The 21,407-nt window shown below is 38.9% G+C and overlaps 2 protein-coding genes across 5 annotated transcripts in view; one reads left to right on the forward strand and one right to left on the reverse strand.

Moving 5' to 3' along the window:
- The window catches only part of wdr44 (WD repeat domain 44), a 13,679-nt gene extending 7,999 nt beyond the window's left edge, over positions 1–5,680 (reverse strand). Inside the window, exons 1-9 of the mRNA XM_063484652.1 lie at positions 5,141–5,680; positions 4,307–4,340; positions 2,373–2,447; positions 1,592–2,192; positions 1,216–1,364; positions 1,035–1,130; positions 786–922; positions 395–478; positions 177–283 (exon numbers count right to left, since the gene is read on the reverse strand). Coding sequence (XP_063340722.1) covers positions 177–283; positions 395–478; positions 786–922; positions 1,035–1,130; positions 1,216–1,364; positions 1,592–2,192; positions 2,373–2,447; positions 4,307–4,340; positions 5,141–5,217 — 1,360 coding nt within the window. The 5' untranslated portion in view covers positions 5,218–5,680. The remainder of the gene's footprint in view (positions 1–176; positions 284–394; positions 479–785; positions 923–1,034; positions 1,131–1,215; positions 1,365–1,591; positions 2,193–2,372; positions 2,448–4,306; positions 4,341–5,140) is intronic.
- A 3,394-nt stretch (positions 5,681–9,074) lies between these two features.
- The window catches only part of klhl13 (kelch-like family member 13), a 43,388-nt gene continuing 31,055 nt past the window's right edge, over positions 9,075–21,407 (forward strand). For 2 of the 4 annotated variants that reach the window (XM_063486473.1, XM_063486476.1), the window contains exons 1-2: positions 9,075–9,155; positions 10,567–10,639. In XM_063486473.1, coding sequence (XP_063342543.1) covers positions 10,587–10,639 — 53 coding nt within the window. In that variant the 5' untranslated portion in view covers positions 9,075–9,155; positions 10,567–10,586. Of the gene's footprint in view, positions 9,156–10,566; positions 10,640–16,991; positions 17,327–21,407 lie in introns of those variants that run through there. The other 2 variants (XM_063486472.1, XM_063486474.1) reach the window with 1 other exon arrangement.

Raw genomic sequence — 21,407 nt, forward strand, 5'->3', positions numbered from 1 at the left:
CGGTGTGTGCACACAACTTGTTATACCGACAACTAGGGTTGTAGTTGGACAGGACATTTACTTGTAATGTTTAGTAAGTTAGCAACAGGAACATGAATATAAGCTGTATGGCTTAAATAAAATACAACTGCCTCTGCACAACATCCTTACACTTCTGTCTCTTTTTTTTTTTTTACCTTCATCACGAACACTTTTCACTTTGTTGACTGCCTTCTCTCCGTACTCCTCAGCCAGATGCTTGGCCTTCTTCACCGACTTGCCGAGGAATTTTTTTAACTGGGTCCTGGTCAGAAATACCAACAAACCATTAATATACTTTAAATTAGATGATGTTGTGAAAGAGGGAAATGCACTAAGTTTCAGCAAAAGGCAACCAAAAACCACTAGTCCTTACGTTCTCTGTTTTAGTTTTCCACCGTCTGTGTCTGTCATTGGAGTCTGAGTCTTCTCATCATCATCTGACTGTGCTGCATCATTCCTGCAAAGCCAAAAATATATCAGCGTCGTCTCGAAACTTTACCAGGTTCTTGTTTTAGATGATAAAGCTTAACCATGTTTTCCATGGGAAACTTATGTGAGCAATATCAGTGCAACCCATTGTAATCAGCTTATTCCCTCACCAGGGAAAACCTTCTTTTCTGGGAATCTGATCTGAAGGTCAAGTGTTTGGCTTCAGCCTAATCTTTCCCTCATTGACTTGTTTAATAAGCTGTGATTTGAACAGTTTTAAATTAAATTTGACAACAGCAACTTGAGTTAACCCACGTAAATAATGTTCTGCTTACGTGATGTACTCCTTGGTCCTCCTCATAATGTGCAGAGTGAGAGGGTTGATCCCAGCAGGAAGTTTCTCCTCCGCCTGAATTAGAGGAATTTCTTCCCCAGTGTCTAAATTCTTGATCATCACACTGGCCAAGATTTCCTGTTTTAAGATGCCCACAAGCATATTTTTGTTGCAAAGACGACCGGTGCCAGGAATGTGTCGATTTTAGGTTGTGGCTTGAATTCAAGCACACACAAAAACTGACTCTTACTTCATCTGTCAGTTCTCTGCCAGAATTTGACCGAGGACGTTGAGGGCCTGGGGTCTGTCCTCCGCTCTGAGATGAGGTCTGTTCATCTTCATTTTCCTAAAAAAATAAAAAAATAAATAAATTACTGCACAATATTTAAATTCCTTTTTTAGCACCAAAAAGAGGTCTGAGCCTCACTCACCTGTGCCGTCACCACCTTGTCTCCACTGGTAGCACTGGCCAGATCCAAGGAATGCTGCAGCTCTTTGGTTAGACTCCTCACAGTGCTGCCAGGAGACAGGAGGCCAGATGGCTCCAGAGAATCACTGCAGACCACACTGACAGCAGACACTGGAAAAATCACGCAACACAACAAAAAAACAATATACGAAAAACTGGTCTTCTTTTTCTGTCTGCTTTATGTTAGTGTGATTCATATGATGCGGCAGAGAAGTACATATAAAAGATAAAGACATTTTAACACTTGTTTAGTAAAAGGTAACAGTTTAAAATCCCACACTGGATTGATGCAACACATTTGACATTGAGACCCATTAAAATCGCACTGTATTGCCTACCTTCCAGCCCACTTGGCCTAACACAGTCCTGTGACTTCTTGGTAGGTAATTTCGGCCGAGATGGTGGCGGAGGTCTTGCAGGAGGACCCCCGCTTGGAGGGGGTGGGCGTGAGGGAGGAGGCTTCTTTGTGCTAGCTACAATGTCTGGCTCCACTGTGAACTGCTGCGGTTTTAAAGACCCAGAGGAGTCCGAGTCAGCTGGCCTGTCAGTCAAGGGAACCTGGTCTAAGATGTCAGCCGGTCTTGGCTCCTGACCACCTTCTGCAACCGCAACAGACAGGCTGGGCTGACTCTGTCCTATGGTGCTGGTGATGTCTGGAGGCTGAACATGTTCTTGTGAGCCAGCTGATGGCCCTGGGAGATCTGTGGGCTCGAGAGCAGGTATAGAGCACTCGCCGTTTGATACTATGCTACTCCGTTGTTCCTCTGACCTCTCGACAAGCTGGGTTTCAACAGCTGGCACAGCCAGCTCCCCAGGGACTCTGTCACCATTATTCTGCTCATTTGGCTCTGCTGCTACATCAACATGCAGCTGATCTAACAGCTGAGCCACCTCACCTACGTCTCCCTTTTGACTCTCTTCGATGATACTATCAATGATCTAAGAGAAGAGAAAACACAGTCGATTTAACAATACAACATCAATTTTTTTTTTACGTTATAGCTCATCTATAAGAAAATGTGTTTCTCTTTGCACAGAACTTAACACAAAACTCTAAGCAAGGATGAGACTTATATTAAAAACACAGTTGTGACACTGCACAAGACTAGAGAAACATACCTGTAACGAATCATCTTGAGTCTCAGAAGTGGCACAGCTCAAATCTTGTGCAACGTTTACTGAACTGTGCAAAAGCTGTTTCGAAAAAACAAACAAACATGTACACCATTTACCAACATGTACTTACAATACACACACACAGGAGAAATATCAACAGTAACATGACAGCTAAATTACAGTTATTCAGGCATATCCACACAAATGGAAACCTAGAGTTGAAGTGTTTATTTATCTTATGATATTCATCAACACAGTCTTGGAGGTTATGTTATGTAATAATTCTTTGTTTACCTTTATATTAATTCCTTGTGTAACTGCCAGATTATGATATAACAAATGGCTTTTCTAGATTGAAAGTAATGTCCACATCTTGTTACCACTCAAAATTTGTATACCGCTCTCCTATTTTGGTCCCATTTCCTGCATGGAGTGAGGTCAGGTGATTGTCGTCTTTAACGTTTGCGTCACCTTGCAATAGCATTTATATTATTTTTGTTTTTCCTTGCAATTATTTGTGCATTTCATTGCAGTAACTTGTTTTCTCTGACAACCTGCTTTGCATTCCTGATGATCCATTTGAAACGTTTGGTTGTTTGTTGCTCCAGATCAGGTCTTCAGTGACAAATGTGTCATACTACCAACATACAGTAGCATCAAACTCTTATCCTGTACAGCTATCAGCATCAGCTAACATGTAACTAACATCATAACAATGTTGGTTCAGAATCAAAATTGCAAATGACCAATCACATTCAGTTAGCATGAGGCAAGAAGTTATCTTCTTTAAAAATGCCATTAAAAACTATCACAAGAAAACCAACTAACCTAAATTTGGCAAACGTAACATAACAACATATTTGTCATAATTCATAAAATAATAAGGAAAATATTTGAAATGCCTACAATTTACTCCAGAAAGGATTTTTGTATAAACAAAGGCATTTTTTTCTTTTTCCTCCGCATTCCAAAGCTATGACATGACAACAATGGTCAGTTGCAATGTTCATCCTGGACAAACATTATAATAATGATGGAACAGGAACAACACCATCAGTACACACACACACACACACACACACACACACACACACACACACACACAAAACCACTGTGAATAATCAATGTTGCACCACTAAAACTTGTCACAGCCATAACTGTAAAAAACAAGTCTTGACAGCAACGATCTCTAACCCAACTCTGCAGTCATAAGTACATATACAGCTGAGGGTGTCCTGACTCTCACTGCTGTCACAACCAGCAGCAGTCTAGTATACCACATGACACCAAACCATAAAACAGTAAAGCCTTTTACGATGGGTCAGATGAAATGCATATTTTTTTGCGAGGTCATGCAAAAAAAAAGAATTAAAAAAAGAAAAACATGCAAAGTAATGCAAATGTTACTGAGAGGTAACATAAAGGTAGTCGTCAAAAAAACATTACATTGCCATGAGCTTGGAGGGGACCTTGTACAATTAGTACACAAAGGTGTTTAGGAACGGTATTGCTCATAGCCATTTACACACAATCATCAAAAATATAGGAAAAAATCTGCACCTTTCATAGAGATAAACATGGATAAAGCAAGATTAATGATGAAAGATATGATTTTCAAAATGTATGTATAGTATTTGGGGTTTCATTTGCATTACAGACACATATGTTTATTAAACATAACTGGAAAATGCATAGATCTCTATGTTTTTTGTTTTTTACTGTAGTCACTCCTTCCTAAAGGTCATTCGGAGACAGGGAAACTATAGACAAGCTACAAACTAATAGTGTTTTATGTATATATGAATCTGAAAAAATCAAAAGTCAGTATTTTTGCCATATTACTTTGAAGTATAGAGTAAGTAGTAATCATTCCAAGAGCAACTCAGCACAACCCGTGACACCTTGTTTCAACAGTGCCTAGATTTAAATAAACATACCTGAGGTGAAGGAATGACGAACTTTGCGGGAGACCTAAGAAACACAAAACACATGATTTAAAACTAATATAGGCTAAAATTATAAACCAGGGGGGGAAACCCAAATACAACACAAAAATCTAACTTTTTATCATTTTATCTGTCACCTAAGCAGTTGAGACATGTATCTGAATTAGATAACTTTTACCTCATATAGAACTTTTGATCAGAAACAATAATAGAAGCAACAGAAACTTTAAACATTTACTGGGTGGTTCAGTAACCTCTTCCTTTTAAGCGCCCACAAAAAGCATCTTTAAAATTTACATTAAATTACATTTTTAATCTCTAAACGTGCTGTCATACAGCGGATCATACAAAAATACTGTTTTGTAAGCTACTGCTACCTTCAGTCGGGTTTTTTTGTTATTCCAACAAGCTATGTTTTGAATGAAAACTGTAAATTTGCATTGTGGTTTCAGCTTTCATAAGAAACCTGTTCGTTCAGTCCAAATCCTACTGTCATCATGTGACTTGTGAGTGTTTTGAGGGTTAGACTCTCCTATACCTGCATTGAATAGCTGGTGAACACAAGCACTGTATGACAGCATATAATTAATATTCGGCATCTAAATACAAAACAGACTGGGTCGTATTTTGCACACGGCACATGACTTGGCTTTGAAGCAGTTTGAGTTCATGCTTTTCATGAAAAAATGGCCATTTTGCAAATCTAACGTTAGCTGTCAATACTACGCTAGCTAGATAAATATGAGACAAGACAAAAACAAGCAGGAACGCGTGTTCATTTACCACCGTTTTCAAAAGTAATATTGGCAAAACGTCTTTTCTTACACTTGTGGAGACGGAGTAAAATTGGGGTCCTCTGGAGCATCATAGAATTCCTCCGTGTCACTTGTGTCTGACGCCATGCTAACGTCAATGTAGTTCGCTAGCTAGCCTAGTTTCCAGGCAGCTGTGTATAAGCCTAATCTGCCAATGACTGAAAGGTATTACATATGCGCTTGTAACGTCCTCTATGTTAACACTGATATCCCAATGCCCGAGCCCGGGAGTCGTCAAATAACAACTTTCCGGTCCAACATTACGCTGCAGCTAACAAATGTAATCCTGTCGTACGACTAAGCAGCACTTAATGCTAACTAGCCCTGACCCTCTTTTAGATCTATCTTGCACAAAGCACAGTATCGACCGAGAAAAACGCCACAAGCGAGTTTTTTGTTATGCTTTTTCACAACATTACACACTTGATAAGCTGTCAAGCTAACAGAACCAGAGAACCGCGTCATAAACAAACCAGCTACACAAAAAATACATCCTAACGAAGCAAGGGAGGGGCATAGGCGCCCTCTTGTTTCTTCTTCTTTTTTAATGGCGGTTGGAGAACAGCTTTTACGGCTAATACTGCCACCTTCTGGACTGGAATCTGAATGGAACAACTTGGTTGTTAAATCCTTTTTTTTTTAATCTTTTAACTCTCACTCATTTTACTTCACTATTGTGAGTGCCGTTTTATAAAATTACTGTATACATTACAATACTCACTGAACAACCAAAAGAATAACAGCTACTGATCAGGTGGAGTAGAGTGTATTAGTTGGTCTAGCAGCAAGGTGTAGTTTTTGGTTCCTAAATAATCCTCTCAGGATGATATGATCATGATTAGATACATAATCAGATGAGCAACAGTTTGTTTAACCCATATTTGAGAAATTATTATTATTATTATTACTGTATCTGGCAGATGACTCTCTGACAGACATTTTTGAATTACAGAGGCTGGTAGCATTTGGTCTGAGAGATTTCTTATATCTGTCCTTGTGGCAGAGGAGCTGAAACAGTCTGTTGGAAAAGGTGATCCGCTGCCTGTCAGTGGTGCAGAGGGGGACAGGATTATCCATGATGGAGTTTAAAGTTTGCTCACTGACACCACAGCTTCACCACAGCTTCAAAAGTGACCAGTTTGCTGGCATTTGCAGAGTTAGCCTTTTCAGTGATTCTGTTCATGTCACCAGCACTGATGCTGCTCCCAAAGCAGACCACAGGCAAGTACACTGGGCTTGCAACGCCTAATTGACAGAAAATCTCATCATTTTGCTGTTTCTTCACAGAACACGCCACACAATCATCCACTGGTGCTCTGTACTCCTCCTGCCTATCACTAATAAATTCACTGCCACTGCAGAACTGTCAGAGTATTTCTGTAGGTCGCATGCATTGAAAGTCTGTGGAGCTTCTGTGCTGCACATCACCAAATCAGACATAGCACTGACTAATCTCTGTCAGTAACCCATGAGATGGTATACATGTTTACTGACATTTCTTATCGCTTTTCTCTCAGCAGAGAGAAGAGCCGGATCATTTTAATTTGAGAAATCAAGGGAAGTGATCCTCTGTATGCAGCCATTTTTTTTAGATGGGAGTTACCTCTCTGCAGCATGTATATAGTTGCATCATCTACTGGCAGATTTGGTTTGTATGCAAACTGCATGTGACTTGTCCACTAATGAGCAGTTTAGAGCCTTGCTGACATTTGGTTGTTTTAAGCAGACACACAGACATAATAATTATATCTTAATTATTAGTTAGAATAATATTAATTATATGTAAGGTCACCAGAAAACTGGCTAAATAAATGTGACCAGGATACAGTGATGGAAAAAATTATTTTGATCTTTTGATGAATTCACTTACAAAGAAATGAACAGTCTCCAAATTTGATGGTAGTTTTATTTTAACTGAGAGAGAAAGGATAGAGAAGGATTTTAACCAAGAACCCAGAAAGAAAACATTACATAAAAATTATAAGATGATTTGCATTACATTCAGTGAAGTAAGTATTTGAGCCCCAATCAAAACATGACTTAGTACTTGTTGGAGAAACCCTTGTTAGCAAGCATGGCGGTAAGAAGTTTTTTTGTAGTTGGTCACCAGGTTTTTGCACATCTGAGGAGGGATTTCGGCCTGCTCCTCTTTACAGAAACTTTTTTAGGTTTCTTGGCTGCAACTTGGAAACTCAAAGGTTCAGCTCCCTCCACCAATTTTCTATAGGACTGAGAGAGTTTGGAGAGTGGCTAAGCTACTCCATAACCTTAATGTGCTTCTTTGTTGCCTTGGTTTTGGCTACTGCCATGCTGGAAAAGTCATCCATGACCCATCTTTAGTGTTCTGGGTGAGCAAACAAGGTTATTGTCCAAGATTTTATTGTACATGGCCCTGCTCATTGGTCCCTCAATGTGGTGAAGTCGTCCTGTACCTTTAGCAGAAAAATAACCAAAAGCATAATGTTTTCACCTCTGTGCTTGAATGTAGGAATGGCGCTCTTTTGATCATACTCAGCATTTCTCAATCATTTCCCCCACTCTATACACGGTCACTGATCAGTAATTAGTGCAGGGGTATTGTTAAGTATACTAGAAAGTGTAATTAAATTGTAGTGCTCAGTAAATCCATTGAAAAACTCATTTAAGTTACACGCTCATATGTTAGCCGCTCTATGCCCCACTCATGCTTTCTCACATGCTGCGACAGGCACAGTGAATGAGGTTCAGAAAAATCACCACAGACTGAAGTGTTTTCATTTGCAATCAAAGCACTCTTTGTTCCAGATCAATGCATCAGCTGATTGACAATAAGACTACAATCTAATGGATTATTCAAGAGCATGAAAAGTTGGAGGTAGCAGAAAGGTGATTATTGGAGAATCTGAGTGCATTTTAATGAATGCATACATTATTTTTACACATTTTGTCATTGTAGACTGTAGCTGTTAATTCAAATAACCACCCATTACAACCAAGGCATGCAGAAGAGGATCTCTGAGTCACAAGACAAAGTCACAAGACTCATCAAAGACTCATCAAAGTTTTTTTGTACTTTTTATAAAAAAAGTATGTTTGTTTTTTTGTACTTTTTATAAAAAACTACAAAAAAAACAAACATATTTTACAGGTAGCCTGTCATTCAAAAATACATTTATGTCTTTTAAAATTATTTACATACTGTGAGCAAATGTGGCTATTGTTTGTCTATTTGGTCATTTTCATTGCAGAATTGATACATCTTTTACTTTTTTCAATAGTAAAAACCAATTAAAAGATTTTTTTATGTATTGTTGTTATATTTTATTTAATTTTATTTAAAATATTTATTTGTTTGTTTTTCTAATTAATTTTACATGGTGTAAAAAAAAGAAATTCCTGACTTTTGGGATAAATAAGGTATGTGTTGTCTTATTTATTTGTCAGAGTCCTTTTAATTTTTGCTGTTTGAGCTGGAACGTCATTGGGCAGCAGGAACACCGATCTCTGCTGTACCTGTGAAAAAACAAATCACTTCCATATTTCAACAACATTAGCCTCTCACATTAGCTCATCTTGAGCTCCATTTGAGTTACCACAATATTCAAACTCCAAATTCAGACTTCTGCTTTTGTAAAAATAAATAAATAAATAAATAAATAAATAAATAACCTAATTATCATACTTTATGTGCGTCCCTGTCTCACTAATTTCCAACATGTGACACTTTTCATTATGAATATTGCTCACGAATGTTTATAAATGGAAGCCTATGGTTCACCTCACAAAGTATTATCCAGGCATTTCAGTGTCCAGGTGCTTCAAATAAAAAAAGCTGTCTTAAAACCATTATTTAGTAACGGAAGTTTTAAGCCAATGAGAGAAGATTGCCATACTCTTCCGCCAATGGAAAGTGTGGATACTCCGGCTTTCCTAGTAAGCTACAACTGCATTGGATAAAACTAGGAAGGAGGCTTCAGGGGTATAAGTGGATTTGAGGGCTTGGAAGGAAAACAAGGACGCTAGGTAACGCTATATCGTTGTGGAAGGTATGGAATATGCTTTTTAAAACTTTGCAGAGTATAGTTAAGCTGCCTGCATTAATGAATATGTTATATGTAGTATATTAAGCTCAACACATACCGGGTTGTCAGTTAGCCATAGGCATCTGTTAGTGGTGGCAGATCAACCAACCAACCAGACCAACTAATAACTAAACCAACTAACTTATATTAGGACCACAGTCCTTTGCGCCGTCACTGGTTAAGCTAATGTCGCTATGGGAAGATTGCTTAAGAGAAACTTACGCGACAACCACAAAGTCGACTGTCGTGATTTGATGTTATTTTAAGCTAGCAAATGTTAACGTTAGGGTTAGCCTAGCTAGTTAGCATTAGCCTGTTCCCACCGGAGGTGTACCGACAGTATGGAGTCAAACATGGCCAGAAAATGAGCAAAGCTCCCACTTGGTTGCCTTGTCTGTTGAGTCTGAACAGCTGTCGCAGTCCGGCTAATGGAGACAGACGTGTTTAAAGATAGGAGCCTGAAGCCTTTGCTAGGAACAAAGTCAGTTTTAGTTTCTCTCCCATACATCACGATATCAAACCTTGAGCTTTAAAAGGACTAACCTCTCCTTCTCCACACGTCTCTCCGACAGCTCGGCACTTTGTGGTGACAAACGCTCGTCCCAAATTAAACCCTGTCACTAAATTAATTCTTAAACAGAGGGAATCAAAGTGTTAGGAAAACTTCTCAAAAATCAAAAACTTTTGAGCTAAGCTTTTGAAACAGTCGCGATGAGAGTTTGCTCACCTTTTCTTATTTTGAAGGTGATGCTGCTGTATTTTAAACGAGCACGAAGATTGTTCTCTCAAGTAACATAGACTGGAGCTATATTTAGCATTAATTAGCCTAGTTCAGTGTAAAGCAACAAGTTGTGATGTAACTGTAACATTTTAGCAGCGGATGGGGTCAAAGAAACACCCATTCACCCTTCTGTCAATCTCTTTCAGCTTTCAGCTACAAAGTAACATGCATGCACACGTACTTGGTTACTACCAATTATTTAAGATGTTAATGTAAGTTTAATATCGTCTAAGGTAAAACTATAAGAGGGATTTCTGTGTGTGTGGTACATCGCAAGTGGGGGAGAATAAGCGTTCAGATGGTGTATTGCCATGTAACTGAATGTTTGTGTCAGCTGACATGGGGTAAAGTGGATTAAGAAAAGATCAATGCATTGCTGGAGAAGCTTTCTTATACTGGCTCGTTAAAGTGTGCAAACTTTAAAACATGATAACGTAAGTTCAGTTTAAACATGCTGTTAATACTGTCAAAACTGTCCTAAAAGTGCTGAATTAAAAATCACCTAATGAAAAAAAGTATTATGTCATTTTCTGGAGTTCATTTGAATGTGTGCTTCTTGGAGAAGGGTTTTAACACAAATATTTTGCTTTTGAGGTGTGGTTTTTGGCGAGGGTATGGAGCACCCTATACACAGAGGGGAGACGATGCCCGTCGGACTGCATGATAGGTATGGTAATGCAGACGGCCTCATCTTGCTTTTTTTTTTTTTTTTTTTTTAGCCATTTATTAATATGCCTATGAATTTCATATTTTGCTCACAAAACTTACCAAAAGTTAAGGAATGTTTAACTTACGGTGTAAGCAATGTTCAAGATTTCCTTTTTCCTTCTCTTAGAATAATATTAAATGTAACCAGCCAAAATTAGTCGTTTTAAAAAAGCATCTTCCAATAGAGAATTGATGTTGGGCCATTTTTAAGCTGTAGGTAATGCTTGGTGTAAATTCTGGATAGGAAATGGCTTCTACCTGGTGTTAATTAAGTAGTATTTATTACATTTTAAGGAATTAAAGTATTAATGCATAGTATACATAGGCCAGGACTGAAAAATACTGCTGAAACCTCTGAGCATCTCCAGTGACTCTAATATATTATTTTGTTCTCCAGTACTTCACCTTTTACATCTTTGCATGCCTGAGTAGCCTGTGTGTAATAGTGGCTTATTTCTCACTAAACAAACAGTATTTTCACATACTCATAGTTACTTCATACTTTCCTATATATATTTCAGATTGGATTTTAATGGCATTTATAACTGGACTTGGTGATAATTGAAAACAAGCAGTTTGTTTGTTTTGTTTTGTCTTTGTTTTTTGTTTTGTTTTTTACCCCCATCAAGTTGAGTGAAATGACTCATCAAGCTGAGTCATTTGACTCAACTTGATGTGACCTAATATGGACCAACACTTGTTATAACTGTGGTGGATGGTGCCCTCTGTTTTCGGTTCCTGGTGGAACTTAAAGTTAGAGACGGGCATAACTATTTCAAAATCAATAGTGACACTCATGCATGCAGAGACCACAGAATTAGTCTTTTGTCCTCATTTTAGCTTCTTCCACTGTTGTTGGATTAAGACGGCACAATATCTACTGACTTGACTGGATAGGTGTTAAAGAGATTTATATAAGAAGTCTGAGCTTTTTGTAGATTTACAACTGTCTGTCTTTTGCCTTTGTAGCTTATAACTTTCACTTTAAGCAAAAGTGATAGATGAAGAGATAAGGAAGTCAAACTGTGTACCAAAACTTTTTGTATTTGTGTTGCGGTTTCACGCTCTGTTTCATAACTGTTACAGCTCTTTGATGTGGTACTGATAGAATTAAGATGTGCAAGTTTCTGTTGAGATCACTGATAGAAGACAACAATTTCGTAGCAGGTATAGAAGAAGAAGGTACTTTCAGCTGGTCCCTTATTTCCCGAGGGTTCACCACACCACATGTTTGATTTGGCACACATTTTAGGCTGGATGCTCTGCCTGATACAACCCCCACCTTTTTATCTGATTCAATTCAACTCAATTTCAGTTAAATTCAATGAAATTTTTTTTATTTAGCGCCAAATCCTAACAACAGGCGCTTTACAATAATACAACCCTCCCAAAGTATTATTAAGGTAATGACTACTTTTATTGAACTTGAAAATTGATCATCTTTGGTGTCTTAGCACCAGCATTACACTATCGATAAAAGTGACTTATCCAGGTAAAATAGGGAGTAATTTTAACTTCCTGAATAATGGATGCTATAAAAACTAAGTTTAAGTGAGCCAACTGAGTCATGGTAATTTCAGTTGTATCTCTAAAAAGCTTCAGAGCTGGTTATTTTCCAGGTAACAGATGTTTGCATTTAAAGGCGTGGTTCACTGGTCAACCACTTTTAACAAAAAATAGTTTGATGTGCAGATAGCATCTAGAGAGAGCATCTAGTCTTTTTAATAGAGCATCTTAAACCCTTTGTCTTTCCAAAACATCAATAGCAATATTGATTCTCCGAAGAGGGAACATTATCCTTTGCCTCGTTGTTGTTTTTTTTTTTCTAGCCTGTAGCAAACAATTTCAGATGTATTTTATTGTTCCTAAGGCCTTCGTTTAGCACTGAAGAAGCTTTGAATACTTGTTGAGCTTGTGTAAGATTTGTAAGCATGCTTATATTTGATCTTTAATTGCTTTCAAGACTGTTTAACATTGGCAGGGTCACACCTGAAAGAAAAGGGTGAAGTAGTCGTACATGCCATAAGATTGCATCTAAGCAACACAAAATTTAAATGGAACACATAATTATAGTTCTAATCAGATATGCTTTGCTTTAATAATGGGGCGGTGATGCTGATAAGCCTATTAATTTACACAGCAGACATTTTTTTCCCAGCCTTCCTCCTTAGCTTTGGCTGCAGCCTTGGTGTTACTTTTAGCTGGAATTAGATTAATTTAATTCCTCATATTTATTTGAGGTTGTTTATTTTTTTAATCCTGCCAGTTCAGACAGCCAGTTTCTCAACCGTGACTTCTTTTATTAAAATTGAGTTAAATTTGAGTAGGTTAAACTCCCTTTGGACAGCCATGGTCTGTAAAAGGCACTCGAAAACAGAACTGAGACTGTGTGGAGGTGGATGAGACACACCACCAAATGGATGGGCAGTTGGAGAACACAGTTGTGAGTGTAAAGTTAAGACAGAGTGCTGACTGTCTCTCCACAGCATAAGCTATCAGTAACACATTTAGAAAAGCCTGTTTAATAAATAAAAGAAGCTTAAAAACACCATGACTTCTCTTCTCCTATGGTTAATTGCTTTTGGATAATAATCAAATTGTATTTAGCATAGAAGCCTTGCTGTTCACAGTTAATTCATGTAAAATAAAATCTTTACACTGGTGTGGAATTATTGTATTGCTGCCATTTGACATGGACAGCTCTATTATGTAGGGGTTTGCAGTTGTTGGAGGAGAGTGATAGAATAGGACTGTGAGTAATGGGTGTAGCACTGAGCCTTCAGGCTTTGACAGAAGCGACACGATGACTGCTGCCCTTGGTTAAGACGCAAGGTCATTCTGCCAGTTACAGCGTAAGGTGTGATGATGGGGGTTGTAATACAGATGGCACCGCCAGTTGAGGAGAAGAAGAGAGGAGAAAAAGGGTCATGACCGTTATATGTATTTCAGAATGCAAGAGGAGAGAAGACTATTTAAAGATGTTATTGTTTGGCTAGTGCTGGGTTTGTATGTCACATGCAGGAATATCCACTACAGATGGGGGTGCTTGCACACACATACAGCGTAGCTGAAATTTGACACAAGAACAGATTAAGTGGACAAATATTCATTTTTTCTTAGAGGGACTTTGTCACAAAATCAGCCACCAGAAAGAATTTATGCTTGAACACTTCACATGAAGCCTTTCCTGTAATAGCTGGACAGTGCACTCTTGGCCACTTGAAACTGCAGCAGTCTGATGCTGAGTTGAGGTTAGACAAAAATAACACAGAGAAGAAAGATTTATTTTGAAATGCTGCTACTGTTGTATTTTTAAAGAAGTAGATATTACATGCATAGAGATATTGCGTTTTAATTTTTAATTTTTTTGCAATGATCCAAGAAGTCTATCTGATATAACCGATTTGCAGTTTAATTAACACACAAAAACACTGTTTTGGAATTGGCCTCTGGTTGGCTCTCAGTGCTTTTCGCAGTCTCTGGCAAATAAAAAGTTAGCATTACATTTTGTGATTCTTCTAGGTGTTTTGAATTCTCTATATTCATATATGGCAAAGGTAGCATCTTAGGTGGACGTCTCACTCAGACCTCAGACACACAGAGAGTGGTGAAGGATTTAAGACTAATTATGACTTGTGTGAGTCGAATCTGTGTAGAGCCTATTTTGTAGTCCACGCACAAGGCTGGTGACGTTGCCAAAATTTATGCTTGTGCGTGTTGTGTCTCCGTTGTACTGCAGCTTCGCCTCCAAAACACTGGTTTGCAATCAAGTTTCTGTTTAAGTTGATCTAGTCCATTCAAAAAAACAATCATGGCGGAAACAGGAGTTGGAAGACATAAGAAGAAAGGATTATACTGATGAGGTCAATCACAGTCATGTAGTTACATTTCCAGGGGGAGACAAGGGTGTGCGGTTACCCAGTAACTATAGTGTAGATGAAAATACAGGTGTACATTTTCACTGTTAGGTTGCCACAAGCAGGGAACATAAGTGGCAAAGTAAATGTGGCTCCATGGTGGAGTGGTTTACAAATTCACCTACCAAGTAAAAGATATCCAGTTAAATATCAGCTGAACAGCTGAGGGTGAGCAGGTGTTAAGCCATTTTATGTCTTTTTTCAACTTTTTAAAACTACTCCCCCCCCCCCCCCCCCCCCCCCCCCCCCCAAATCTTTTAGTTTGTTATTATGTGTACCATTTAAAAAAACAAAAAAACAAAACAGGCAATAACAGTACGATTAAAAAAATACATGAAAAAACTTGAGGGCTGTTTTTTTTTTTTTGTTGTTTTGTTTTGTTTTGTCTGAACAACAGCTGTTAAGTTTTCAGATTGCTCAGGCTCAGTAGGGGGTAAGCTTACGTCTAGAATAATTTCTAAAACAGTCATATGATAATAATGGTAGAAAGATTAAACCCCATCTTGGCTCTAGATAATGATTTACATTCTGACTCCTGTTTGGAAAAATAGATTTTTGTCAGCAGACATGAAATCGTGGAGCCTTAACTGGCTAGATACTGAATAGAGAACAGGATGATGATCAAAGCTTCGTGGACCTAAGCCCCCTGCTGGTTTGATTATTTCCCATTTACATGTTGAGCAAACGATTAATCTTCCATGTTTTGCCACAGCAGACCTCGCAAAGGGTGTCGAATGTCCATTCTTTATAATAGAACCAAATTATTATTTATTTATATATATTTTTTTGTAATATGTGGTAATGTAGGGCTTGTAAATGGCATGTTTATGTTGAAGTAGATGTACCTGTTCAGGTTAGTTCTATTGTTTGACCACTTGTGGACATAATGTGCACATATAATGTGTAATATGCAGATATTTAAAATATTTGTGTGTGTGTGTTTTCCAAATAAGAGTGATTTTTGGTCAGTTTTCCTAGTTTTCACAGCCCTTGTTGTCAGGTAGATAAATAATTGATTTGAGTTGGGGAATGTTAATCAAATTAGATATGTTCATTAAATGCTTCATTAAATGAAGTGTTAACTTTCAAGGGCAGCCGTGTTGCATATGTATAATTTGTGCATAGCCTTTGGATGGATCTGCCCTTTCTGACTGTGGAAGCGGGCATAGCATAAACTGTGGTTGCATTTATCAACCAATCTGTGGCGCTAAGGATATGTCTAGCTGTGCTGTAACTACTCTGCACTGTTTCTATGACCTCCTAGCCAAGAAAGCGTAGGTAAGACAAATGACTTACCCACGCAGCACAAGAGTTCAGAACCTGCAGTATGCACAGCCATTTCAGTTCGCAGCAGAAACCAATGTGTCAAAGCCTTTTAATCATGCCCGTGTCCAAAGCACAGCCACAATCACAGTGACAACTCTGTCTTCCCGTGACCACAGTCTGACTCGTACAGCCTGAGCACCAGTTTTTAGGCTCCTCTAGTTAATTGTAGAGGTAGAAAATTATGCTATAGCTAAAAAGCTGGCTGTAGCCCGTAACGTAATATTCTATAACATCAGTGTAAATCTCAGCTGTCGATGCGTTCGATCATCTGATCTATTATTCAGATGGATTGTAAAAGGTGTTGCATGGTATCTCAAAGGTATTGTGACCTAAAGCAAAGCCTACTGGGACTCCTTACAGTCTGGCTCATAAATACTAGGACAGTGATATAATATCCGTCTTGTTTGTGCCTTCCGTTTTATTTCTTTCAGTAAGGGAAAGGTGGGCTTAGTTGGTTTGAAGTTAGGTGATTGGCTCGTCCATTTAAGAGCATTCCACTCCTTTGCCTTAATAAGCTTTTGGGTTGCTTCCATGGTATGTTTTAGGTCATTATCCATCTGCACCATCAATCGCCTTCCAATCAGTTTTGTCTGGGGGATAAGGGGGATAATTTAAGAGGAAGAGAACATCAAATTACAATTGACTCCAAATCCCTACATGCTTAGGTTTAGTAAAGTGGAACAGTTCAGGTAGTGTAGTTAAAATTTTGATCAATTTGTCGCTGTTTATGTACTGTTAATTTAAAAGGCGATGGGAATATGAATATAGTGGCCCATGTCCAGTACCTAGTATATAGAACTATGTAGTTTAATCAGTGACATGCCCATCTCTTGAGACTGGATCCTTTGGTTGTTTTTTTTGTTTTTGTTTTTTAATTGACTTGTATATATATTTTTCTTAATCTACCATCCTTGTATTTGCACCGAAAGCCAAGAGCTGTAATCACAGCTCATCTAACAAGGTGGCACTGTTGCTTAGCTACTGGGCTATTCACTACCCTGAAAGGGTGATGAGAAGGCAGGGCTTCTTCCCCCTCCTACCACGAGACAACTGTGAATGCAGCAGGGCAAGTAGTCGTGGTGGATGCAATCTATTGGCTTCTCAGTGCTGCCGCTAAAGTCACAACCCCGACTGTAGCCCGCACTGCCTTTACCAGTGTATTTCTGTAGCTGCTGGTGCCGCTGCTGCTCTCCCTCCCCCTTAAATGGTGTGGGCAGAGTGGGATGGAAGACTGCATTGGAAACCTTTTCATGGAAATGGTCTTTGCTGTTGGTATTGCTGTAGCACCATTCTGGTGACAACAACATGCCGTTGAAATGGAAAAGCGGTTCTCCTGTCAGCTGGAAATTCCCAGTGCCAGTTCTTAAGACATCCAGGTCCTCACCCCTTTCGCCTGCTTACATGTGAGTAAGAGCTGAATAGCATTCAACATATACAATTGCAGCAGCGTGTATGGAGATGCAGTTATTTGCTTCTCAGTTTCTAATATTTTATTTTATGTTATTTTTTTAAATGAGTGTGACACCGTTGTTTTTGTTGCAGCCCTAATTATGCGATTAAGCCTTGTAGTGTGTCAAGAGATTTCCCTTGTCCAAGATGAATTTTATGGTTCGCTGGGAGAGTGCCTTGCTCTCGGGCAAAAGGACTCATTTTGCTGCTTGTCTGGACACAGCATGCTCCACATCCCCGACTCTTGCCCTCTCCCTGTGGCTGTGTTTATTTGGGAACCGGGGACTCAGCAGCTTGGGAGGAGCCTGCCTTTGTCAGGATGTCTGGCGTGCCCTGGTTTAGAAGCTATTGTCATCTGCTACTGTTCAGGAAGGAGGAAGGGGGAAGGGTAGATCTGGAGTGGTTCACACAGTCCCTGCCATCATCTCTCTTTACATTTTTTTTTTCTACCTGTAAGTGTCTTGTTTGACTTTCTGAATGTTTACGGGGTTGGTTTACAGATGGTAAGAACAATTTTGGAAGTGACAGTTTTCAAGACAACCTTGGCTAACTGAAAAGCCTAAAGGGAATTTCAGAGGCTAACTGGGCTTACTTAGAGGGATTTCTGCAAAATTGGATTCATGCAGTTCCCAGTAATCATGTATCTTTATAAGCTTAGGAGATTATTTTTGATGGTTTTACTCAAATATTTATTTTTGTATTAGTGCAGCACAGTAAGAGAAAGCCATGCTTTTACTTCTCTTATGTCAGGCTCCCCTTTAAATATCCTCAGTAGAACTGTTCATACTCAAAACACAGCTATGTACGAAATACATTTTTATTGTGTAGCATAAACCTAAACTGGATAGTATGTCCTGAATCCTGGAGAGGACTAAATTGTGAGATCTTGTATGTATAAAAGTTCACTAATGACACTATTGACTTGTTAATTATAGATTTAATCTAGATTTCATCAGGCTAGTTTAGGTTAAACATCCTGCCCGGCAGTCACAGTTATTGGCAATTGAGCATCTCCAGCAGAGCAGTTGGGTGTTAAAGGCCTTGTTCAAGGGCATCTCAGTGATGGTAGCAACCGAGAGGAAAAGGTGCTTCCTCATTTCCTGACAGCCTGTAGATCAAACTACTGACCTTCTTGTTAATTTAATTTCTTTGAAACTGCGACACAGACCCCATAAAAGCAGTTATCGTAAATTGGCCATAAATGGTTAATTCTAAATAAGAAGTTAAAGTTAATTAAGTGGAAAAAGTTATTAACAGAGAAGAGTGAATGATCATTTAAAAAAGAAATTTCAGTCTGCAGATATGCTGAATTTGTGCGTCACTGTTGGAAAAAGGAAAACCTGCTGTGTCAGTGCGTTAAAAGTGACTTTTCTGCATTCTGGTCGAATGCCGGTAACGCCTTTTTGCCATAGCATTAATCAAGACCTTGTCAGAGATTGTAAGCATTGAAGCTTAACTATTCACATTATTTTCAAGGCTTGACATTGTGCAAATTCGAGAGGAGGATCTTCTCACCAGCACGTCAGCATGCCGTTTGGAGGAAAAGCACATCAAGTGTACTTAAGTGGCTGCAGACATCGTTTGGGTTCTGTTCATAGGAGATAATGTGGACACGCTGACAAGTGAAGCATATTCAGGCCTTGAGAATCCACCTCATCCTGCCAAGTGTGGCCCTGCCCCACCACAACACGTCTATTTTAAAAAAGTGTAAATAGTAAGCTGTGTTTTTAGGCGCGCTGATATTGGGCCCCCAATTATAGGTTACACTATGGGCAGGGAGAAGTCACTCTTTATAGGCCCTCCCTCTGTTTGACTCCAGAGACATTTCTAATTACATCTGCTGCAAGAGTCATCTCTGTATATGTATCCCGAGCAGGGTGGATACAGGAGAGCGAGCTTTTAGAGTATACAGTGCTCATCATGTATAAAGAAATAAGATGTGTTTGCACAATGTGCTCACCTCTTTTGAAACCTCCCTAATCTATATATGGACTAGTGAACTGCCTGTGGTGCAGATTTCATGCCAGAAAAGAATGGTTAAGGTTCACTGGCAGCATGGCGTGTGGACTAATCTCGAGCTCAGTGAAGAAAAAGCACTGGGTTTATCTTTCCTTCCACAAAAAGTCCTTGAAATGAATGTCATCCCTCATCTTACGGTGATTCAGTAGTAAGCACTTAATATATGTGACTGCTGTCTTTTGTAATCTCCTCTCAGAGGCATCACGGTGAGCCAGCAGCCTTAACTGCACCAACACCTGTTTGATTCCTGTCAGGGACCTTTAACACGTCATTACCCTTTCTCCCTGTCCCCACATTCCCGTCACTCTTTGTCAGTATAATGCAATTAAGGGAAAATGCTGGAAAGTCTGGAAAACAAATTGCTTCTTAATATTTACCCTCAAAGAGTCTGTAAGTGATCGCTGTTGCTTTTTTCCATGACAGAAATGGACCATTTTTAAAAATCCAGCACTCACAGAACGCGATGTCTGTTCATTAAAAGGTTTTTTTTATAAACAAGATGATTTTTCTATGTATATTTTTTTTAATTGTATTGCGGCTGTAGCAGTGTAAGTGGTGTGACCGCATTAGATTCCATACAGATTGAACAGCTTTACATAAAATGGAAGCCCTGAGAATCTGTTTAACAGATTTTTGGAAAATCAAGATGCTTCACATGTCTCGTGTGGCTCTAAAAGCCTTCTGCTGCTGCTGAAATCCCCAGTGCTACTGCTATGAAATGAATTTTGCTGTCTCTGAGGTAAATAGCCCTTTAGTTATCACCATTTCTGTGAATTTTTTAATGTCCAACCTTGAGGTTTTTTTTCCTGTCAGTCTTTGTTTTGTTTAGTTCTGTTTTTTTTTTTTTAATCAAAATTTTATCTATATTCAAATATTCTGAAAATAATCACATATTTGATTTGACAGCTGACAAACTAAATAAGAGATGTAGATTTTAATTTGCTTTGACTTTGAATTTCAGCTCCCTCTGATCGCAGGCATTTTTCATGGTTAAAAATACATAAATCAAGAGTGGCGGTATTCTCAAGAGTTTCACCAGCTATATCACACCGTGATTTATGTGTTAATTGGACTCAGTCAGGTCTGACTGAGTTTAACTTCTGTGACAGCAGAAAAGTTGAAAGTGCTGTTTTTAGCTAATGCTGAAAACCTCTTTAAAAGTACAGCTAAATTTGGAGATCAGTGAGAAATCATTAATATACTGGCTTGGCTCATGTTCTGTCTACCCCCTCTAAACCGCATTTTCTGCGATAATTTTTCCAGCAGGCAATTCCCTTGCTCTTATTTTGAAAGTTTAGTCATTGCTAACCAGAGCTTTTGTATTTTTTGCCTTTTTTCCCCTACCAGCAGGCTGGCAGGTCACAGTTTGGCAGTTCTTGATATCATTCAGCTGCTGCTTGAGAGTTTCTTGTCCTGCAGTTTAAACAATCTTGGTCTGCTGCTGGTGACGGCATTTTTAAAAAAAAAAAAGTACCGCAACTTAAAGCTCGGCAAGGCTGCAGAACAGAACAAAGACTTCCTTAGCTAACTGCTGTCCAAGACATTGGCGCTGGGAATCTGAACAACAAGACAAGAGACTCGCTCAAGAGGCGGTTAATTATTGCTCTGTTGTTTATTTGTCACAAAGTGGGCCAAGTTATTTTTGCCGAGGAGCACGTTTAATATTTTAGAAGTTAATAATTCTTTTAAAAAAGCACTGGTGTGCCTCCCTTCATGTCAAGCAATGCTACGGCGCACCCCCAGCTTCCTGCACAAATCGAATAGCTTGCTAATAGTTTGCTTGAAAAAGCTTATAGTATTGAACCCGGTCATCACGGCATCAACATCTGCCGCTACTTTTAAACAAGGCCAGCCTTGGATCACGGCTTTGATATTCATCTGCATGCATCTACCTGCACACACAAAGAAGCTTAACGTCTGCTCTGCTGGTGGATAAATTAAGAACTTTAGAAAATTGTCTCTGAGCTTTTAATTTCCCTTCCCTTTGGAGCGGACATTAAGTTCCCGCTGACTTGT

The sequence above is a fragment of the Pelmatolapia mariae genome, linkage group LG10_11 (assembly GCF_036321145.2).
Source record: "Pelmatolapia mariae isolate MD_Pm_ZW linkage group LG10_11, Pm_UMD_F_2, whole genome shotgun sequence".
NCBI lineage: Eukaryota > Metazoa > Chordata > Actinopteri > Cichliformes > Cichlidae > Pelmatolapia > Pelmatolapia mariae.